At 43.0% G+C, this 23,790-nt stretch overlaps 1 protein-coding gene across 1 annotated transcript in view; it reads right to left on the reverse strand.

The window, feature by feature from the left end:
- Positions 1–23,389, reverse strand: part of PDK3 (pyruvate dehydrogenase kinase 3) — a 66,577-nt gene extending 43,188 nt beyond the window's left edge. Inside the window, exons 1-2 of the mRNA XM_064151985.1 lie at positions 23,110–23,389; positions 1,331–1,472 (exon numbers count right to left, since the gene is read on the reverse strand). Coding sequence (XP_064008055.1) covers positions 1,331–1,472; positions 23,110–23,215 — 248 coding nt within the window. The 5' untranslated portion in view covers positions 23,216–23,389. The remainder of the gene's footprint in view (positions 1–1,330; positions 1,473–23,109) is intronic.
- Positions 23,390–23,790: the final 401 nt, after the last annotated feature.

Consider the following 23,790-nt stretch of genomic DNA (forward strand, 5'->3'; position numbering starts at 1 on the left):
GTTCCAGCACCTCAACAGCTCTCTTGAATTGAGGGGCCCAGAACTGGACACAGCACTCAAGATGCGGCTAGAAATTATTCACTATGGAAAAGATGAGAGGACTTTGTAGTAACTACTGTGTACCCAAAGTGATTCAATGATGACTTTTGTCCCTTTCCATAACTGTCACTGAATGGCAGAGGTTATGTCTTCAAATATTTAGCAATGAAAAGAATAGTCAATGTATAAATTTTCTCTCAGTATTTTTGATAAAGGAAGAAAGGAGAAATAATAGATATTTCAAGAATGAAATATGGGTGCAACCCAGTAAAGAATATATGAAAAGCTTGCTCTTGGAATTTACTGACTGATTCTAATTATCTGGGAGATAAGAGTTTGCTTTTACTAACTAACAAGTCTAACTTACCAATCCATATCTCTAAGATCCACATTAGAGTATTTACATAACATTAGACAGAAGAAAACAAAACCTTCATTTGACATGAAACAGATTATAAACAATCCAAGGTAAAGGTTAGAGCAGCTTTCCAGTAACTAAGGGGAGCCCATGAGAAAGCTGGGAAGGGACTTGTTATAAGGGTCTGTAGTGTTAGGATAAGAGGGAATGGATTGAAGCTTGAGGAGGGGAGACTTAGACTGGAGATAGGAAGAAATTCTTTGCAGTGAGGGTGGTGAGACACTGGAACAGGTTGCCCACGGAGGTGATAGAACAGCATCATAGAATTATCAGGGTTGTAAGAGACAAAGATCATCATCAGGTAACCAGCAAGAGAACAAGGGGACACAGTCTCAAGTTGTGCCAGGGGAGCTATATGCTGGATGTTAGGAGGAAGTTCTTCCCAGAGAGAGTGATTGGCATTGGAATGGGCTGCCCAGGGAGGTGGTGGAGGCACCGTCCCTGGGCGTGTTCAAGCAAAGACTGGCTGAGGCACTTAGTGTCATGGTCTGGTTCACTGGATAAAGATAGTTGATTGAATGGGTGATAGGTTGGACTGGATGATCTTGGAGGCCTCTTCCAAACCGGTTGATTCCATGATCTAGTTCCAATCTCCCTGCCATGGGCAGAGACATTTTTCACTAGAATGCACCCTGCCTGGAGGTGTTCAAGGCCAGGCTGAATGAGGCCTTGAGCAACTTGGGCTAGTAGAAGGTGTCCCTGCCCATGGCAGGGGGCTTGGAACTAGACAATCTTCAAGGTCTCTCCCAGGCTAAACCATTCTACAAATGTCTGAACTGACGTTGGTACAAGACAATTCAAGCTGAGTTTCAAGTGAAGCAATTCCCACAGTGTTAGTTTCACAGTCTTTTTAATACACCTTTCACAACTTACCAGCTCTGTACTAGACCAACTGAAGGCCTGTTCAGTAAGTTATCAGGCAACAAATTGACTTCTCTCATGGTGTTAGCCAGTCGCACTGGAAGCTCTTTCCGCAGAAACATGTATGAAGTCTTCTCACACGCATTGTCACGACCTGTTGGAAGGAAAAGAGCAGAAGTCCATTGCAGCAGATCAAATTTTAGACTCCAGGTGCTAGGTGATTTAATAAAAAACAACAAAACAAACAAAGAGAGAAAAAAAAAACAATCCACCAACAAACCAACCGAAAAATCCAACACTTAAAAAAGTGTGGAAATAAAAAAAAATTTAAAAATACAAATTAAGGGAAAAAAAAAACCAATTAAAAACATTTTAAAAATCACAGAATCATAGAATCAAGCAGGTTGAAAGAGACCTCCAAGATCACCCAGGCCAACCTAGCACCCAGCCCTAGCCAATCAACTAGATCATGGCACTAAGTGCCTCATCCAGGCTTTTCTTGAACACCTCCAGGGACAGTGACTCCACCACCTCCTTGGGCAGCCCATTCCAATGGCAAATCACTCTCTCTGTGAAGAACTTCATCCTAACATTCAGCATACAATCATTTCTTCTACCACCCATCTTCATTTTGCTCTCATTCTTCAGACACATATTATACTTTTATCTTCCTATAGAGCTTAACCTCTACTATCTGCCTTTCATCTTCACTTTGCATCCTCTCATGAAGTGTTTTAGATTTGAAGAGACCTCCAAAGGTCATGTTAGTCCTCCCCCCTCTACAGTATCAGGGACATCCTCAACTAGATCAAGTTGCTCAGAGCCTTGATGAGGCTGACCTTAAGTATCTCCAAGCGTGAGGCCTCAGCTACCTCCTTTGGCAACCTGCTGAAGTGTTCCACCACCTTCATAACTGAAACTTGTTCCTCACAATCAGCACCTCCAATTTCAAGCTATTGGCACTTATACTATCACTAGAGGCCTTTGTAAACAGTCCCCCTCCAACACCATCTTCTTTCCTATAAATACAAACTTTATATATATGAAAAGCCCCTTATAAGTGTCATGAACTTTGTATTAGATTGTGATGGTTTGGGTGTTACCTCCCCCTCCCAATACTTATATAAAATCACTCAGACTAGACTCAGTCACTGGAAATTGAATAAACCTTTCTATTTACACCTTAGCACAATATACAAGCAGGTATTTGCAATCTGTACAGCTATAGACAGAAATGTAGATGTTAAAAAGTAATACAGAAACACAACAGCCCTCCCAGAAACCAGAGTCCCCAGGAGGGACTCTCAACCGCCCTTTCAACTTCTTCCCATCCCTCTACCTTACTCCAAACTTTGCTTCATGTTCAGGGTCAGTTTGAAGGGTCAGCCAGAGGGTTAAGAAGGAGAGGGATTAGTCAGGCAGCAAGTTAGGTTAGAGAGAAAAGTGCAGCCTCAAAGACAGCAAGCAACTGCATTATCTGTGTTTATGCTCTTGTTTTTATACATCTCAGCAAGCCTATGAGTGAAGCAGGCATCACCACTGTTTCCTTTTCACAGCCTAGAATCTAATTCTTCTCACCAAAATATCCCAGCTCGGCTCAAACTAACACATAGGTGAAAAGAAGACAAATACATCCAAATTTAACACGTTGAAACTCTTACCTAAGGTGTTCAGATAGATCAGCCCTGACTTGACACACACTTTGGTATTTTCCAGCCCTTCATAAGAAGGGGAACTCCTCACCACAGCTAATTTCTAGAGTCCAGGTAAATTAAATTTTGAAAAAGTCATTTAAAAAACCATCCCTGGTTTACTTGTACTGAAGAGGCAGTATTCTGCTTTTGTCTGAAAAGACAGCATATGTCTTTTGTGATGATAACCAGTAAAGCTGCCTGCAAAATTTATGAGTGAAGGCATAAGAGCTATAAATTATGTTCAAGCAAACTAGAAAGTGTTAAAGCACTGCTGGGCACATAATCACCGAGATTTGCAATTTGAGAAACTCAAGTACAATGCAGCCAGCACAATCAAGGTGACACTTTTTAAGATGGTCCCATTATAATCAGCTGAACAGCAGAGTTTTCACCTCTTTTGCATAGGTAACATTCACTGATGGAGTCGTTTCCAAATCACAACACAGGCTTGGGGATTATGGAGTAAGGATTAGGGCTTCCCTTTTGGTTATTTTTTTTCTCCTCTCATTTAGATATCATCAATCAGCAAATGATTAAATTCTATTAGTGTCAGCAATTCTATAATTGCTCTTTCAGCAAACATTTAGACCTATTCTACTTGCACTTTTACATCTCCAATTACAAATACACACATCCTGTCGAAATTAGACAGAGGAAATAAGACATTCCACTGTTGTTTCCTGTGAAGCACAGAAATGATTGCAGGGTTCAGTCTTTCAATTAAGTTAGACACCAGTTCACCTACAATAGAGGTCAGGCACTTGCTCATTCACAAGTCATTGCATGCTTATCATAGGTCTTTCAGAAGACTGTGGCTGGACAGCAAGAAAGACTCAACAAGCTCACTCTACACCTTCATGGATGAAAATATCCTCAGGAACAAAGGGATCAGTGCTTCTTCTCAAGAGTCACTGAGAACAAGCTTTGTTCTTTTCTAGGCAATAAAAAGCAAAAGACTGAAAATGAGGAAATGGTGACCAAGAACCCACAGTCTGTGGGAGGCTGTGACAGGGCATGGGGGCCCTTCACAGACACAGCTCCTGGGTTTGTGCAAGGCAGATGACAAAAGCTATTAGACTGAAAAGCAGAACTGGCAGAAGAGACTCACTTCCTCTCCTCCCTTTTTTGTCTTGTCTCCTTTACCAGTGCTTCCCATCTACGTTTTTCAAAATAAAAGGATTTCCAATTACATAAGAAAATGTAACTAAGTAAAATCATAGAATCAACGAGGTTGGAAGAGACATCCAAGATCATCCAGTCCAACCTAGCATCCAGCCCTATCCAGTCAACTAAACCATGGCACTAAGTGCCCCATCCAGTCTTTTATTGAACACCTCCAGGGATGGTGACTCAACCACTTTGTTTCAAATAAGAAGAGTTAACCTAACACCAAATGCTCAATTTTCAAACTCTTTGATTCAACTTCATCCCAATGCTGGATGTGCTGGATGAGCAACCTGGTCTAGTGGAAGGTGTTCCCACCAATGTCAGGCACGTTGATCTGTAGATGATCTTTAAGGTTCCTTCCAACCTAAACCCTTCTATGAATACCAGAAGACTCAAGGTGACACAGTTCTTATTCACAAAGCCAAAAAGAGGTAATATACAGAATAGTATCTTGGTATCTCAATTTCACACATACCATTTATTTCTCTGTGCCTGTAATACAGTAGTACTTGATTTCAACTGAACAGTAATTCATTTCTTCTTTTGAAAGGGGAAAAACTGCAGGCTAAATTTTCATGTCAGGTACTCAAACAGGTTTCCTTCAATGAAGAGTATCACATTACAGCAGTATAAAGAATAGACCTTCACTGAAGGTCCAACTCTGCTGCAGGGAACAAAGCAGCTCTGTACTCCTCTTTACGGCAGAAAATAACCCTAAGAAATAATTCTGTGTTTTAAAGGATGTGGTTTTCATTTTAGGGTCAAAGGCTAGACCATCCTTAGATTTTTTTATTCATCTTAATCAAAGGTATATATGAAGGGACATTGTAGCCAGGTGGGGGTTGGCCTCTTCTCCCAGGCAACCAGCAATAGAACAAGGGGACACAGTCTCAAGTTGTGCCGGGGGAAGTATAGGCTGGATGTTAGGAGGAAGTTGTCAGAGAGAGTGATTGGCATTGGAATGGGCTGCCCAGAGAGGTGGTGGAGGCACCATCCCTGGAGGTCTTCAAGAAAAGACTGGATAAGGCACTCTGTGCCATGGTCTGGTTGACTGGATAGGACTGGGTGCTAGGTTGGCCTGGATGATCTTGGAGGTCTCTTCCAACCTGGTTGATTCTATGATCTAAATATACACTTAATCAACATTATACTTTCAACCTGATGAAGAAAAGCCCAGATCCTATCTACAGTGCTTACAAAATAGCCTGGAATTTTACCAAAGAGGACGAAGGAAAAGCTCATGTGAAGTAACCCACTTCACTCAGAACCAGTTAATCACATCAATTTCTTAGCATCTCCTAAGAGAGTAGATGGTACCTGCATGAGCATGGTGGGTGGGCCAGACAATCTCCAGACCTTCCTTCCAATCCCTACCATTCTGTGATTCTGTGATCAAGTAGAAATTCAGATGACCACAACAGTAAGAGTTTGTGACAAAGCCATGAATGCTTTTGCCTAGATTTACTTAAGAATTAGATTAAGGCAGCAGTAGCCTTCAAAAGCTTACAGTTCACTACAGAGAAGGCAGCAATAACCCAGTTCATGAAGCATCAAGTATTAAAGACTCAAACTGCAGATTCAAGTCATAACGGGACAGAAACTTCCTGATGGCAAACACTAAAAGACAGTAACCTGCTTTGCTTTTTTTTTGCCATCTCTTTTATAAGTGAAGTTAGACATCTGCCCAAAAGGATATTAAACTCTCTCTGCACTGGAGAGCAGACTGAATGCTGCTTAACATTCTTTGTAGCCCTAATTCCTTCACGACCCCAGAGGAAGGAAGTGATCACTAGATTATCTTGTCAATCACCTGCAAAAAGAAAGCAGTGGCATTTCAAACAGGGAGAGAAAGAGGCAAGCAGAAAGAACTCTGAAGCAAGCCAGAGTAAGTAAAAATGCAGCAGAGATTGCTTAAATTAAGTTACACAATAGAAATTAATTTGACAGAAAAATAGCAATAGAGAGTAAGGTATCTGTAAAGGAAGCAATCTCCAGATTATTACTCTTGCATGCACACCCAGTGTGAAAACTGAAAGAAATGTTAAGTGCCATCACAGAAGATCTTTAAAAAGATGGTTTAAAATGCAAGGGAGGTTGTCTAATAAATACTCTACCATCTTCAATCTTCTGAACAATCTTACCTGCATGGTCTACTCAGTGACCCTACACAAAAGCCATCTAGAAAAGCATATTCATGATCCCTCTGCCACCTTCATTTTCAGTTCATAATAAGCAACAAAGAGATTATGATGCCAGTCTTAAGACACTTGTTTAATTACAAGTCAGTGTAACAAACTGACAGCAGATAGAGCCTTCAAAACAGTGAAGATAGTGGATAGACAGGATTGATGAGCCAGCATTAGTGGGATGAGATTCAACAAGGCAGAGTGTCAGGTCCTGGACTTGGGTCACACCAATGCCAAGCAATGCTTGGGCCAGTATGGCTGGAAAAGGCATAGGGGTTCAAATCAACATGCAGCTGAATATGAGCCAGAGTGTGTCCAGGTGGCAAAGAAAACAAATGGCATGCTGGCTTGGATTAGAAATGCTGTGTCTAGCAGGAGTAGGGAGGCGATTGTCCCCTTGTACTCTGCTCTTGAGTATTGCATTCAGTTTTGGGCACCCCAGTACAAAATAGATGTGGAGGTGCTGGAGATATGAGGGCAGCAAAGCTGGTGAAAGGCCTGGAAAATAAATCTCACGAAGAGCTACTGCAGGAGCTGGGGCTGGTTAGTTTGAAAAAGAAGAAGCTGCCGAGAGACCTCATCGCTGTCTACAGCTACCTGAAAGGACCTTGTGGAGAGCTTGGTGCTGGTCTCTTCTCACAGGTAATCAGTGATAAAGTAAGAGGGAACAGCCTGAAGCCGCAACAGGGTGGGTTTAGAGTGGACATTAGGAAACATTTTTTCACACAAAGCAGTCAAGCTTTGAAACAGGCTTCCCAGGAAGGTGGTTGAGTCACCAACCCTGGATAAGTTTAAAGGTCATTTGGATGTGGTGCTTATGGATATGGTTTAGGGGTGAACCTTGTAGGAGTAGGGTTATTGGTTGGATTTGATTATCCCAAGGGTCTCTTCTAACCTGAACATCTGTGACTCTGTGAAAACGAGAAGATACATTAGTCAAAAAACGATCTAAGCAGTGATCCCTTGAACTTTATGTCAAACTATGGTCACTGAAGAATACCCTATGGACAGTCCTTCATATAAGCACCTTAGACATGGTAGGAACAAGCCCTGGTTTGTAATAGAGGGGGAAGAATACCTACACACATCACTGCATTTGGAATGGTCACCCTTCATGAAAGAGAGTTTCTCTAAATGATGGATTGATTTATTTATGCAGTGAAGTATAACACACCTGAAGAACTGACTTGACTGACCTCACTTGAGGTTCAGAGTACAGGTAAACTTTTATTTATAAGACAGTGAGACATTAATGTCATTAATAACTCACCCAGAAGGTGGCATTTAATATTAAAATCAATTTCCCTAAGACTGTAATCAAAAACAGTTTCACATGTGAAAAGGTGTTAGACATTTCCACTGAAAATATATCAAGCCATTTATTCAATCAAACAGGTATCAGAAGGGAAAAAAGGGGTAAGAAAGCATATAAATAAAACATCATCCAGAAATAAAGGTCACAAAATGCTCTTTAACAAATTAGGTCTTCTAAATGTAACACCAACAGAGGTGAGAAGAGTAAAACTGTAATGTTTTAGGGTTCTAGAGCAAGATTATCACTGCTGGACCTAGTGATTAGGTCTTAAGTGAACACCTAGTACAACACTTAGTTAATCTAGCAGAGTCGTGTCTCCAGATAGCTTAGTAGAGAAAACTATTTTCTCTTCTATCAATATTTAGTCCTCTCTTCTCTGTTTTTCCACCTTTTAATCCATAGTGCTAAGAAATGGAAACTAGTGTAATGATAACAAGGCCCACTCTGGCTCCAGGGATCATATGCCTTTAACAAGTAGGTGGAAAAAAGTCTTTCAGTATGAAGGAAAATTCATCACAGTATTCCACTTAACCCAGTATCTTTTCAGTTCTTTCCACTGCAATAATGGAATTAGACAACTAATACAAAGCTGGATCCAGAGGAAACTTCTGTTCTGGATCCTCTAACAAGAGGTTATTCACTCACATGCAGCAGACCTCAATTAAATTCTGGGAAACTGTACAAACTGCCAAGGCAATACCATTCTGCCCAAGATTCAGATTACAAAGGGATTAGTTCCATACAGAAGGCTGTACTAATGCTGAGCTTCTTCAAAACCGAAGTCTAGGACCACAAACTCTGGGTCCTCCAGAGCGCTATCAAATGCTCAGTTCAAACTGCCCGAGTCCAACATTCATAAGTAGTTATCTGAGAACAGACCACAGGAACAGATCTTCATAGAGGATGATCAAATTCATCTGCTTCAGAAAACCTGACACAGTTGTCACACTCTTAGCAGGCACTGGACTGCTGGGGTCACATCATAAAAGCATCAGTAGTTTGAGTACTACCACTCACCTGTCAGAGAAGACAGAAAAGAGAAGAAACCAAGCACTCATTTTAGACTTACCACTGCACCCTAAGGCCCAGTTCTCCCTCCTACCTATCCAAAACCAAGCCAAGACCACACTCAAAACCAAGAAAGTGTAGTATGAGAGGAAGGACTCCATTCAGAAACCACAAAAACAGGATTGGAAGCCTTTTGCCTCCTGTGAAACCACTACTACTGCTTTTAACTTGGGTAAAATAAAGGAAGACAGACAGGAAGGGAGAGGTAGAACCACATCTACTCCCTTTTCTTCAGCTTCCAGAGTATCTTTAAGCTTCTGCACAGGCAAACAAAACAAACCACAGACATGAAGCAGAGTGACAGAGAATTTTTCAAAAGGATATGCAAAAAGATCAAGGCATCAGAGTGGACTGAGCAAAGGCTAAAAATAGTAACTAGCTGCTGAAGCTAGGAAAGCAGAACTGGTGAAGGAACAGTGAATTCCAGTGATTATACACCACTTCAGGAGCAACATGTCAAGCAAACAAAACCCCAAACTCAAACCAACTTCACTTCTAAACTATTCCCATTCCCCAGTAGAGAAAAAGGCATTTTCAGCACAGTCTCTAGGTATTTATCTCACCAACCTCTAAAAATACCAATCCCACAAAAAGCAGACAGGGTTTGTTTGAGGCTTTGTAAAACCCAAGTCAAATGATGAAGCAAAAGGAAAAAAGAACACACACAACGTAACTGGAGACGCTGAATCTTGCTGACCATACTCTCTACCACAGACTCCAACTCAGAAAGCTTTGTGTTGAAACTGGCTTCCTTCTTTGGACCTACCACATCGCGCTCCAGAGCAGCAACCCTAGGCTGCACAGCTGTTCAAACACAGGTAGCCAGCAGATGGCAGCATTTAAGGAGCCAGCCCACATTAACCTTGGCTATTGAGCTTATTTTTCCCCTCTCCTTCCTTCTTTTTTAGACATCTCAGACCTAAGCCTCAGACCAAGTTCATCACTGCACTCTAAGGCCAGGCTACTTCCACCAACATCTACCACAGTTTCACTGAAGTGCCCTGTTTTAAGGGCACGCTGCTACTTGGTAAATAACATCAACAGGCTGCCCAGGAATGTGGTTGAGGCCCCGTCCCTGAAGACATCCAGGATCAGACTAGACGTGGCCTTGGACAGCCTGATCTACCACAGTATCATCAGGGTTGGAAGAGACCTCACAGATCATCAAGTCCAACCCTTTACCACAGAGCTCAAGGCTAGACCATGGCACCAAGTGCCACGTCCAATCCTGCCTTGAACAGCCCCAGGGACGGCAACTCCACCACCTCCCCGGGCAGCCCATTCCAGTGTCCAATGACTCTCTCAGTGAAGAACTTTCTCCTCACCTCCAGCCTAAATCTCCCCTGGCACAGCCTGAGGCTGTGTCCTCTTGTTCTGGTGCTGGCCACCTGAGAGAAGAGAGCAACCTCCTCCTGGCCACAACCACCCCTCAGGTAGTTGTAGACAGCAATAAGGTCACCCCTGAGCCTCCTCTTCTCCAGGCTAAACAATCCCAGCTCCATCTAGTTGGAGATGTCCCTGATGTCTGCAGAGAGGTTGGACTAGATGACCACTGAGACCCCCTTCCAACCCAATGCAATTTGTGAACCTGTGGTCGGGCTACTAAAAGACTGATTCTTTGTCAGAGAGGAAACTGAAGGAACTCTGAAGTTTCAAAAATACAAAATCAACCTGAAAAAAAGATGGAAAAATATTTTACTGTCCTTAATTATGTAACCACAAAAAAAGTATCATTCTTATTAAGTCTGAACAGCTAAGTTTTGTTACACAACTACTGCCAGCAAACCAGCTCAAACCGAAGGAATTTAAAGGTGCAAGGGACCTTTCACACCTTAACTTGTTGCTGTTCTTCAGTCGAGTTCACTTCACCAGCTGGTCCTTTGCAGTCTACAGGAAAGCACAGTGACAGAGCTACAAATCTAACCTGTTTATATTCACAGATAATGTAGCTGTTAACTGGATACAAGCACCCTGGAGGTGTTCAAGAAAAGCCTGGATGAGGCACTTAGTGTCATGGTCTAGTTGACTGGATAGGGCTGGGTGCTAGGTTGGTCTGGATGATCTTGGAGGTCTCTTCCAACCTGGTTGATTCTATGATTTCATTGCCAAGTGCCACCCAAACTAGCAAGCTCAAGTGCTAGTGAGCTTTCCAGTTACATTTTCCAATAGTCATGAGACACAGCATACAGGTAAAATACCATAGATTAAGTACAGAGACTGTTGAGTTTAACAAACCATTTCTGATTTATGCCATTTAATCAACGACAGATTCAAGCACTCTCAGACTGGAAGGCCAACTGCAGCAACTACTTTTTATTCCAAAAAGAAGACTTCAGGACACTATTCACTAAGAATGCATTAGTTTATATTCTGTTGTCTGTAAGACCAGTTCAAATCCCGTTCACAATCATGGGTTTAAACTTTAACTTCAGTCCAAAATTAAACAACTACTCTTCAATTTGTATACAGAAGAAACACACTGATCTCCATTTACTTCCAAAAATCTCTGATATAAGACAGAAACAAACTGACTCTGTATATTAATTACCAGGGTACCAGTAGTACCATGAGAAAGTCAACTCATTTTCATGCAAAGGCAATTTAAGGACAAAATGACAGCTGTCTTAGCACAGATGGAGGAAATACTTACATTTACTACTGAATTAGGTACAGACTAATCATAGCATCATTGAGGTTGGAATAGACCTCTGTGATCATCAAGTCCAGCCTATGACCTTATACCACCACATCGACCAGACCATGGCACTAAGTTCCACATCAAATCTTTCCTTGAACAGCTCCAGGGACAGCGACTCCATCACCTCCCTGGGCAGTCCACCCCAGTCTCTAACTACCCTTTCTGTGAGGAAGTGGTTCCTAATATCCAACCTAAACCTCCTCTGGCACAGCTTTAGGCCAGGCACTCTCATCTTTGTCACAACTTGCCTGAGAGAAAAACCTGATCCCCACCTTAATACAGCTTCCCTTCAGGTAGCTGTAGAGTGTGATAAGGTTGCCACTGAGCCTTCTCTTCTCCAGGCTGAACATCCCCAGCTCCATCAGCCTCTGCTCATCAGACTTTCCCTCCATGCCTTCCCAGTCTTGTCATTCTCCTCTGAACCCACTCCAGCACCTCAGTATCTCTGCTGCACACAGTGTTCCAGGTGAGGCCTCACTAGTGCAGAGAGAAATAATTGCATCCCTAGTCCTGCTGACGACACCATTCCTGACACAAGCAAAGATGTCACTGGCCTTCTGTGCCACCTGGGCACACTGCTGGCTCACGTTCAGTCAGATGTAATACTCAGTAACATTGTAATCATGTTGTAATAGGCTACAAAATATAACTTCTGAACTCCAGTAAGCCTGCTTGAAGTAAATGGTGCTCCAAATGAAGCTGACTGTGCTGAAAAGCGACTTAAAATGATTCCTCAACTGGAACAGACAAACAGAAGGAGTTAATAGATGCACAATACCCTGTAGATCTACCAAAGTCTTAGTCAAGCTGCAATCTAATTTTAACTCAAAGGCCACAGCCTTCCTGTCATAGAAAAGACTCAAGGAAAGGCAAGACTCTTTCTTGGGAAGAAAGGATTAGCAGGCAAACACTTTTAAAAGCTGTAAACTTGTACTATGTATTACACAGAACAATCCAAATTAAAGCAGTCATTCTTGAAACAAGCTTCCCTGATCTAAAACTAATGTTCAGCTGCTTACCACTCAGTTTCAATGCAATAACTTTTTCAGTCTTTTAAAGCAGCTGCCAAGAGAAAGCACAGTCATCAAAAGGATTTATAAAGTTTAATGCAATTACCCACAGGCTGTAATATTTTTTAGACATGAAAGACCAAGGCTGACCATCCTTGGGGCAATTTGGTGGTAGGCTGAAAGTCAGATGAATCATTTCAGAAGCTAAGCTTTTTCCTGCCATTATCACAGGTAACCCTCTCAGTAATGTTCAGGAGGGGGCTAGATGAGGCACTCAGTGCCATGGTCTAGTTGACTGGATGGGGCTGGGTGATAGGTTGGACTGTATGAGCTTGGAGGTCTCTTCCAACCTGGTTGATTCTATTCTATTTAACAGACAAAGAGCTGGAAGCCATGGCCTGAGATCAGGTTCCTGATCCTAGAACTATTCCTGCAACCCAAACATTCCCTCCCTAACCAAGCACAAAGGACACAAAAAGTGGCTCCTCAGACATCAGCTCTACTTCCACTAACACTGTGGAGAAGTAAGCAGGAAATAGCTTGAGAGCAAGAAAGAGGCAAGCATAGTGTGCAGTAGATCCATCACCTACACTGTGAAGAGGCTCCATGGCTTTCAAATGTGGAGATCCTGAACAAACAGGAGATCCTGAACTCAACAAATAAAGTGTTTTGTGCTGGTGTGACTTGATTATTTCTCATTTAAAACTTATTTTTCCATGTAGATGAGGCTTAAAACATCAAGGCAAAGAAATGTTATTCTCCCTTTATCGTAGCAGAATCTGACCAGTGGGCACCAAACTGATTAGCAAAGACTGAATTCTGATCCTTTGATCTGATCATCACCTTTTCCTCTCACAAAAGACGAAAATCCAGTTCAGATTGAAGGTCATAATTACATATTCCAAAATTTTAACACTCTAAGCTCTCACAGCTTTGACATCATCCTCCCTAATCTTTATGGAAAACTTCCCTAACTCCCACCAGCTGTTCCAGAAAAATATAAATCCCCACTTGATCCTCCAGTCTCTGTCACCACACTTGTTACAAATCTCCTGCATAAATAAAAACCAACATTTATGAGGAAAGACTCAGACACTTCAATATCAATTACATAAAAATACTGCCAATACCACGTAGTCCAGTTTCCCTTTCCTATCTCCATGAGGTATAAGACCACTAAACATCTCTTTACAAAATTCTCCTGATGATTAACAAACCACATGGCAAAAAAAAAAATATTACAGGACTCCTCTATGCCACTGCTACGCTAAGCTACCAAGATTTGAATCACAGAATCAACCAGGCTGGAAGAGACCCCAGGCTCATCCAGTCCAACCTAGCACCCAGCCCTATCCAATCCACCAGACCATGGCACTAAGTGCCTCATCCAGGCTTTGCCTTCAACACCTCCAGGCACGGTGACTCCACCACCTCCCTGGGCAGCCCATTCCAATGCCAATCACTTTCTCTGCCAACAACTTCCTCCTAACATCCAGCCTATACTTCCCTTGGCACAATTTGAGACTGTGTCCCCTTCTTCTGTTGCTGGTTGCCCGGCAGAAGAGACCAACCCCACCTGGCTACAACCTCCCTTCAGGTAGCTGTAGACAGCAATGAGCTCTGCCCTGAGCCTCCTCTTCTGCAGGCTGCACACCCCCAGCTCCCTCAGCCTCTCCTCATAGGGTTTGTGTTCCAGGCCTCCCACCAGCTTCATCACCCTTCTCTGGACACCTTCCAGCACCTCAACATGCAGCCTATAAAATATATAAGCACAAACAAGGACTAAAACCAAGTAGCAATTAAAATATTTCGGGGTGGGGGTTGTTTGTTTTCAAAATTTTTGTTTTGTCACTTTTTGTCTCCTCTGTTTACACATTCTCAAACTTAACTCTGAAAGATATCAACCATTTGCACAAGTCTAATTCCTTAAAATAGTAAAGCATCTATAATATCGTGTTGCTTATTTTACAGTGAATAGGAACTAATGTGCCAGTTTAAAAAAAATACAGCTAAATAAAGACATATGCACACAGACAGACACAGAAACACAGAGCAAGAGTAGCCACTTCCCAGGCAGAGAAAATAACTGAAACAAATAGGGCAAAGAGACACCTAAGGGCCAATGGCACATTTACAAAGAAAGGTTCAGAGGAAAACAAAAGGTCAAACACAAGAACACACAAAGCATTCAGAAAAAGGAGAAGAATTTTATCTCTCAAAGACATGGTTCAGTTCTCTAACCCAACTTTTAATCTACTATTCCAAGAAGAAAAAAATAAATACATTTACCTGACTTCAAGGACACACATAAAATCATAAACGTTTTTAAAAGGATAAGCAGCAAGCTGAAAATTTGAGTGACTCTGGGGAAAAGGTAGATCTTAAAAAATCACTATGAAGGATAGCTAGCATCAAGAAAAGCTTCTTTCATGTTATAACTATGGAATTAGAAAACAGTTCCTAAAATGATGCCTTGTTCTGCTATGGATTATACCATTTTGTGCCACGGAGAACTACAGTAACACTCACTCTCCACAGAAGAGTACTGTGAAGATCAATGAGTGCTAGTGAAAATTAGAGTATATATAGTGTTCTTCAAAAACATGTACTGAGTCTGCCTGGGATGGAGTCAGCTTTCCCCAGAGCACTCTCTAAGGTGCTGTGCTTTGGGTTTGCAATTAAAAGCATTGAGGGCACATCTGTGTTTTGGCTTTGCCTATTCCTTGCACAGCAAGAAGGCTTTCTTCCTTTAACCCCTATTCAGCCTCCCACACCAGCAAGCAGGCCAAAAACCAAATATATCTATGGTCTTCGTGATCCAGTTTGACCATCCAAATTCATTTATGGATTTTGTTATATATATATATTCTGATTTTAATATTTTAATAAAGTCTGAGTCACTCATGGAGATAGAGATTCTTTTACTGGATGATCAAAACAGTTAAAAATTGAAACCAAAACTAACAATGAACTTGGTAGAACTGCACTACAGATTTAACTAACAGCATAAAGCTTGAAAACAAATCTCCTGAAAAGCTGACTACCAAACAAGCACAATTAATCCCTGAAACAGCCTCCAAAGGTGACCAATACAGATAAATTAAATGCACCGTGAGTGCTGTGTCCAGTTCTGGGCTCCTCAATTCAAGAAAGATGTTGAGGTGCTGGAATGTGTCCAGAGAAAGGCAACAAGGCTGGTGAGGGGCCTGGAACACAAACCCTATGAGGAGAGGCTGAGGGAGCTGGGGTTGTTTAGCCTGGAGAGGAGGAGGCTCAGGGGGAACCTCATTGCTGTCTACAACTACCTGAAGGGAGGTTGTAGCCAGGTGGGGTTGGGCTCTGCTGCCAGCAAACCAGCAATAGAACAAGAGGACACAGTCTCAAGCTGTAGCAGGGGAGGTATAGGCTGGAAGTTAGGAGGAAGTTTTTCCACAGAGAGACTGGATGAGGCACTTTAGGGCTGGGCTGGATGATTTTGGAGGTCTCTTCCCATCTGGTTGATTCCATGATTCTAATATTACATAGCACTCCCCCAGAAAAAAGGTCTGTCATATCACAGGTCAACAGACTGTTATGTAACCACAATGACTCTGGCAGACCTTCACAACAATCAATATTATGCTTTATTAAACCCTTCAATATAGTATTGGAATATTAGCCCTGGGCAGGGACTGGCAGAGTTGTAAATAGTAACAGGTTATAAATAACACCAACTTGCATCAACCCTAGGCTTCCAGCTAGTTGCTGTGCAACAGCTCATTCAAAAAGAAAATAACAACCCACCCCTTTTTTACATTATGAAATGCAAACTTCATCCATGCTCATATCTAGAGAATGATGAACTGAATACAGGAAAGCAGTAACCCAAAAATAATTCAAGGACATAAAGCAGACAGATAATCCAGCTTGCACATCCATCTCTTTTAGCTTGAAAAAGCCTTCCAAAGTAAAAACAGAACAGCAGTAAACTGATTTTATTCCCATGTTAAGCAAAATCAGGATTCTATTTAAACCTCTAACAGACATATTTGAAAACAATACTTTAAATTCTGGAAAAAATGGGATAATTCCTTGGTATTTTCATAAAGCTTGAAATAACTCATTTAATAAATGCATTTAGCTTTACAAAAATCAAGCCAAAATACTCCACTGCAATGTATGAATACTTCATAGTCAAAAAATTTTAGGCATCAAAGGATCCTGACCTCCCAATGAAAGCTGTAACAAAATTGCTGTCTGGAAACTGAAGCCAGTCAGATGAAAAGAAAACAGTAATGTCTGACTAGCATTCACTCTGATTCAATTCAGTGCTTAGCATACAAATGGTTAACATTCATATGAAGAGGAAAAATTTTCTGAAGATGCATTTAAATCAAGCATGAAGTTTTAAGGTCAATGCACAGACAGCAAGAGAAACAACACAGCTGCAGGCAACAAATGGCAGGCAATTATTTAATAGTATCTTTAAGCCCTAAACCTTGTGAATATCTTAGATGAACAGTTTCATCACTAACAAGGTCTTAAAAATAACAAACTCACAAAATTCCTATCTTTTTTAATTAAAAAAACTCCAACATCTTCTGATAGTCATTTTCTATCAGAAGATTAACAATTATGTTTGGAGACATAAGGTTGCTTTTGATCTCCATTTCCCTGCCCCCTCATCTTTTCAACAGCAGGTTTCCAGTTCCAGTGCCCATGCATGCCTGCTGCCAACAAGACAACGCAGTGTAAACACTTGCAGAAACCTGATCTAATGCTGCACATACAATTGACAGCATTCAACAGCAATGCTGACAGCTTGTTTACTCTTTATATCAGTTTTGGAAGAGGCCTACTAGTTTCACTCAAGACAGGTTAAGTTTAATAGGTACGACAGCAACAAAACAATTTCACACTAAAACTAGGGTTTAAGAATGAGGAGGATCCACTGCTCATTTTTTCTTTCAGATAGAGCCCAGGACACAGTTCCCACACTGCATGCACTCACTGTGATTGTCTGCTGCATGTTCTGCTTCCACAGTACAGTAAAATTACTAAATTGCAACCTTTGGGATATTTTTCAATGCCTGTAGCTGTAGCAATTGCCACAGATATTTTGATTATAAGCTATGAAATCAGGATCTCCTAAACCACACTCCACAAGAATTCACTATGATTCACAACCTTTTATCTGAAGTATATTTATGGCTTTTTTTGTTCAAACTCATCAGTGACTATGTGGTACACAAACACCAAACACATGACAAAGTGTTGTTTTGTTAATTTTTTTACCTATATGTATTAAAGAGCTAATAAAAAGCAGAGTTTAACTCCATAGGAACAAAATTAATCCAAAACACTTGGTTGGAGCCTTGAAGCAGAGAAGGCTGGAACATAGCTAAGTACAACTCAACAGGATAACTTTAGTAGTGAACAGGCTCCAAAAGCAGGCAGTATTTGCTTTTGATAAAACAAGCCCCAGGCACACAAGAGTCTCAGTGAGGCACTTCCATCAGCTGAGCAGCCGCAATGAGAGCACTACAAGAGGACAGCACACTGGCATATACTAACAATATAGCACTAATATAGCACTAGCACCACTTCAAATGACTCTTCCATGTATGAGCAAAGGACTACACAATTTGTATCTCACCTAGGTCTTTATTTGTGCTTAATTAGTTTACATGTAACCCTTTCAGTACAACCATTCAGTCTGTGAAATGTTCATTAATATCTGCACTGTCAACTGAGGTACCCCAAGATGATCAGAGTAAGCAGACTGCATGGAGCTTGCCAGCTCAGGCAGAGTTCAGCATTAGTAAGGGGCATCAGCTCATACCCAGCACTTTATCAAACCAGGGTGTAGTACAGGCAAGAACGAACTCAAGTCTCTGTGTCTACTGTCCTCATATGGATGTGTCTGATGCACTCTTTGTTCACTTCTAGCACACATGATCAGACTGGGTACCCATGTATATAGATAGCTACTGCTGAAGATTATTATGCATTTGATATGAACCTGTCATCCTCTAAGGCCCATCTTTATCAATACAGATTGCCAGTATGAGCTTTTTTTTTCTCCTCAGCCCGTCTGGTCCCCATAGTGCACAAAGACTGATGTACCTAAATGTTAAACTACATCTCCACTTGACAGTTTCTTTCAGAAGCTGTATTTTACTAATTATATCAAACTGAGTCATAGGATGGCTTAGGCTGGAAGGAACCTCAGAGATGATCTACTTCAACCTCCCTGCCTCTCAACTAGACTTGGCTGCTCAAGGCCTCATCCAACCTGGCCTTGAACACCCTCAGGGAGGAGGCATCCACAACCTCCTTGCACAACCCACTGCAGAATCCCACCACCCTTGTGCTGAACAACTTCCTCTTAAGATCCACTCTAAACCTACTCGCCCTCAGGAACGTCTGCACTTGGGAGATCTACTAAAACAACTTCCAGTGTAACTACCTCGTTTGGAAGCATATAGCTGGATCCAGTTGGTTGGTTGTGGGGTTTTTTTTTCCCCTTCAGGCCAAAACAGGTATGGAAATCTGGATAATCCTGGAGTGACATGCTGACATGAAACAAGGTGAAAACACATCTACAGAATGTCATTATTATTTTGCAAAGGAATAAGACTGCACAAGAATCTCGGGAAGCGCACTCCACAAGAAAGAATATGATGAACAGTACTCAAGAAAAGAGAGCAAACAGAAAATGAACACATTAAAAAGCAACATCCACACTCTGCAACACTTAGGTCCCAAGCCCATGGCACAGTAACCTCTGACACAGTTGCAGCAGGTACAAAGATAGCTGCAAGCCTTGTGAAAGTACATCACGTATAAGCAGAACATGGTATATAGACACAGCCAGCTGTAAAAACAACTGACAACCTCTGGTTTGCTTCACAGGTTTTTGCTTCTGAGTGAGCATAAACAGCCAAACTGTCTTTTATATTGGTTGAATTAAATGAATTGAGGTACCTGAGAAAGTACCATTAATTTCTATCACAGGAAAGGAACAGACACTCTACAGCTCCACTATGTACACAACTGTATTCCACACAACCCACGCTGTTACTCAGTAATAGGGCTAAGCTGTGTGTCAATACACATTGCCATCAACTATGTTTGAAGAGAGTCCTCAGCTCACAAGAATAAAGTTTCTCTTTCACTGCTCACCAGGATTTCACACTTAGGCAAATTTCAAAGTCAGTTGAGTCTAAACCAGTGTAAGCCATAGTAAAAAATAATATATATATATATGTATGCATCATTATTGTCAGAAGGACAGGGAACTGCTTGAAAGAATTCAGCAGAGACATGTAAATGTTGAAGGGTGTGAAACATCTTCCTTACAAGGAGACTGAGGGAGCTGGAGCTCTGCTGCTTGGAGGAGACGGAGAAGCAACCTCAATAAATGTTTATAAATATGTAAAGGGTGAATGCTAAGAGGATGGATCCAGGCTCTGCTCAATGATGAGCAATGCCAGGACAAGGGGCAATGAGTGGAAATTGAAGCATAGGAAGTTTTGTGTAAGCATGAGGAAAAAGTTTTTTCCCTGTGAGGGTGACAGAACACTGGAAGTACTCAAGACCTGCCTGGATGTGTTCCTGTGTGATCTGCTCTAGGTGCTCCTGCTCTTCAGGGGGGTTGGACTGGATGATCTTTCGAGGTCACTTCCAGCCCCTGACATTCTGTGAAATAAATTCACATTACAGGAAGTGCAATTATTTTATTTAAAATGCATTAGGCAACAAAATTAGACTTCCACAAGAAAGTTATTCACACATTTCTTTGGGGCTTCTCCTTCGGCAACATTTGTTGAAAACTTAGTCATGTCTTCATGACACACTTCAGTACCACACTTACACTGCTCATCAAAAATACCATTTCTTATTGAGACATGAGTTAGCCTCTATAAGCTGACTACAAAACATTGTCTTCTTCAAGCATTCATGTTAGGTAAGCACAACTATTTAAACAACTGTAAGCACAACTCAAGCACCTTGAGTATTATGCTCCACACAATAGCCACATTTGCTCTTGAATAGTTGTGTCTTGTGCCACCAGCAAACTCTTTAGTGGCTAATTCAGGTATAAGTAAGGTAGCTCCCTGATACAGTGGGTGTATTCTGTCCAGGCCTTCCATGCCTCAAGTGGTCAACTTCTGCATCAGCATCTTTTGTCTCATCACTAATTTCTCCTCTAGGCCTCTGAAGTCTCATGCAAAACTTGAAATTACCCAAAGCTGTCAACATCTAGGATCCAGAAACAAAGTTACTACATTACTTCAAATCTATTTGATTAAACTGTTGTAATCTTAGTTTTCCTAACTAAATACAACACAGACAATCAAAATAAATTCAGAGGATGTATAAAATAAACCTTAAGTCTGATAGTTTTAGCAAGGCTGATGTAAGACTACAGATTCACAGACTGCATTGAGTTGGAAGGGACCTTTAAAGGACACCTTGTCCAACCCCTCTGGAGTTGGTAGGGACACCTCCAACTAGATCAGCCTGCCCAAGGCCACATCAAGTCTGATCTTGAATGTTTCCAGGGCCAGGATGTCAACCATATCCCTGGGCAGCCTGTTCCAGTATTTTACTGCTCTCATTAGAAAGAACTGCTTCCTTATGTCCAACCTAAATCTACCCTGCTCCAGTTTAAAACCACTGCCCCCTTGCCCTAGCACCATAAGCTCTTCCAAACAGCTCCTCCCTAGCCTTCACCTCCCCGACCTTAGAAACCTAAACAACAGGCATTTTTTTCTTTAAAAGCTTTAAACATCAACAAGCACATAGTTTCCTGTCAGTCTTAAGGCATGAATATGCTTAAACACACAGCCTATATCCAGTAACAACAGACTGGAGCACATCCAAAGCGCAAGGCTGACCAGTCTGTAACATACTATTCTTACTCTCTGTGTTGCAACTAACGTCAACAAGGCCTAAAAATCACAAAATAAGGCTACTTCTTCCTGAAGAATCACAAGACAAATTTCAAACCATGCAGTAATACAGGTACTACAACATCAGAAAAAAATAGTGTTATTAAAACAGTGCCACATGACAGATGGCCAAATGCAAGCAGTAATGCAGGGGTAACTTAGAATGGTAGAAAACCTTACCAAAAAGCAAAGTTTTGTCAGACCACCCAAACCATCAAGGCAAAGACTGAAATCTTTTTTCCCTTGAGTCACAACCAAAAAGGCTCACAAACATTACCTCCCCAACCACAACCAGAACTTTCAAACAGACAATGACAAAATGATTTGGTTAGTGCCAGGAATGAAGTAAAAATATCCCCAGTTTTAGGCCACTGCCTTTGCCAGTACAGGCAGACAAGGCAAAAGTAGCAGAAATGCCAGAGTGGGGGTAGGAAAACAGCAAAAGGAGGCATGGGGAAGCAAGCAAGCAGAAACTCAGTCAGCAGAAAACAGAAAGGAAGAATGGGTTTTAGTCAGGTCCTCCTTTAAAGGTAATACAGGGTAAGGTGCAATGTTGGGGGGGGGGTTATAAATGGTATAAAGATGCAAGTAACTGAGATGCAGTAACAAGCCCAGTCTTGGTTCTTTACACTTGGAGCATGCTTTTGCTAATACCCTGTGCGATTGTTTCCACTTTTAATTACTTTCTGGCTGATCACCTCTGACTCACTTTTGTCTTCTTGTAATGCTGGAATGAAAGAACACTCTATTCAGCTCCACGGTATTACATGTGGCCTTTATATTTACTCATCTGCCAGCATTCTTAGGCTAATAAAAATCTAAACAACTCTTGTGTCAAAGAGCAGGAGCCACATAACCTCTGATATGATACAGACATGAGAAGTTTATTGTCATCTAGACCAAACTATCGGTTTTCTAACAGCAACGCTTTCAGTCCTGTGCTTCTGACAAAAACCAGCTATTCACTCACCAGCAATGCTTCCCTTAAGCACATGGATCTGCCATGAACAGGTCTCCTATGTACGTACCGTCAGAGTTTATGGCCGAGGTTTAACTAAGCCAACCTCTTCGTGGCAGCTTAGAATTTTCACATTCAAGATCAGTAACTCGATCTCTCCTTCACGCACTAAACTCACAAATTTTCAAGTCAGAAACCCTTATTGTGACTCTTTCTCAGGGTGCTTGCTGTTTGGCAAGAACGCAAGGAAAGAACGGTAAACCTGCCTCTCCTGCCTCCCGGCACCTCAACTCAGGAGGCCGAGGTGACCAGAGAGAGCAGCGGTGGTGTTTACCATCGGCTGCAGACGTGCACGCACAGCTGGCTGTCACCACAGGACTCCGCCACGCACAAGACGGTCCCCAACAGCCTGCGGGGCCTCCCGGGATGGGAAAGCCTCGGCCAGGCTGGGCCGGGCTGAGCCGAGCCGGCCCCAGAGCGGCGGCACGAACCTCTCAGCCGCCCCCCGCAACGGCCCCAGCCGTGACTGCGCACCCCGGGCTCCCCAGGCCGCACGCAGGGCCGGGCCCCGCAGCTCGGATGCTTGGCAAGAAGACGAGGCCTAAGCGCCGGCCTCCACTGCCGTTCCCCTCGCCAGGGGAGGGCCCTCGCCACTCTTGCGCGGCGGGAAAGCCGAGGTGACCCTTACCCATCACCCTGCCCCCGAGCCGCAGATGGGGGGAGGCCGGGACAGACGCGGCGGACGGCTCTACCACTCACCGAAGTCGAGGAACTGCTTGATGGAGAGAGGCGAAGGGGAGAAGCGGGAGTAATACTCGATCTGCTTGGGGACAGGGCTCTTGAGCAGCGCCCCGCACAGCCGCATGGCGCGGCCCGGCCGGCTCCTCTCCGCCGCACGCACTCTCTCCCGGTACCCTGCGGCAGCACTAGGGCGTTGGAGCGGCGGCGGCAGCGCAGCCACCCGCGCTCATGCCAGGGAAGCTGCCGGCCCGACGGCGCCCATCGGCCTCTTTGCGGCCCGGCCCGGCCCGGCGGGAGGGGCGAGCGCAGGGACCCGCCCCCGCGGGGGGGGGGGGGAGGACGGGGCGAGCGCGAGGGACTGGCGCGTGCTGCCCGCCCGCCGCCCTTTCCGCCGCGGGGGGCGCTCTAACGCGCAGGCCTGGCGGGGCCGGGGCGCGGCGTGAGGCGGCTGGCGGGGGGCGGGCGGCGGGCGGGAGCCGGAGGGCGCTGAGGTGACCGGTAGCGACGCGGTCTCTTCCCGGCGTGGCAGCGCACCCCGACTTCTGTTGTGTGTAGCTGCTTTCCAGTCTGTGGCACTCACTCCACTGCAAGCGTTAGGCTGGCACTGAAACTGAGATCGGTTAATCTCGACTCAACCAGGCCGTGAAGTGGTTGGGCATCACTGGCTTCAATCGGATTCAGCCTTAGTGCTCTCAGCAT

This window comes from Pogoniulus pusillus, chromosome 12 (assembly GCF_015220805.1).
Source record: "Pogoniulus pusillus isolate bPogPus1 chromosome 12, bPogPus1.pri, whole genome shotgun sequence".
NCBI classification, from domain to species: domain Eukaryota; kingdom Metazoa; phylum Chordata; class Aves; order Piciformes; family Lybiidae; genus Pogoniulus; species Pogoniulus pusillus.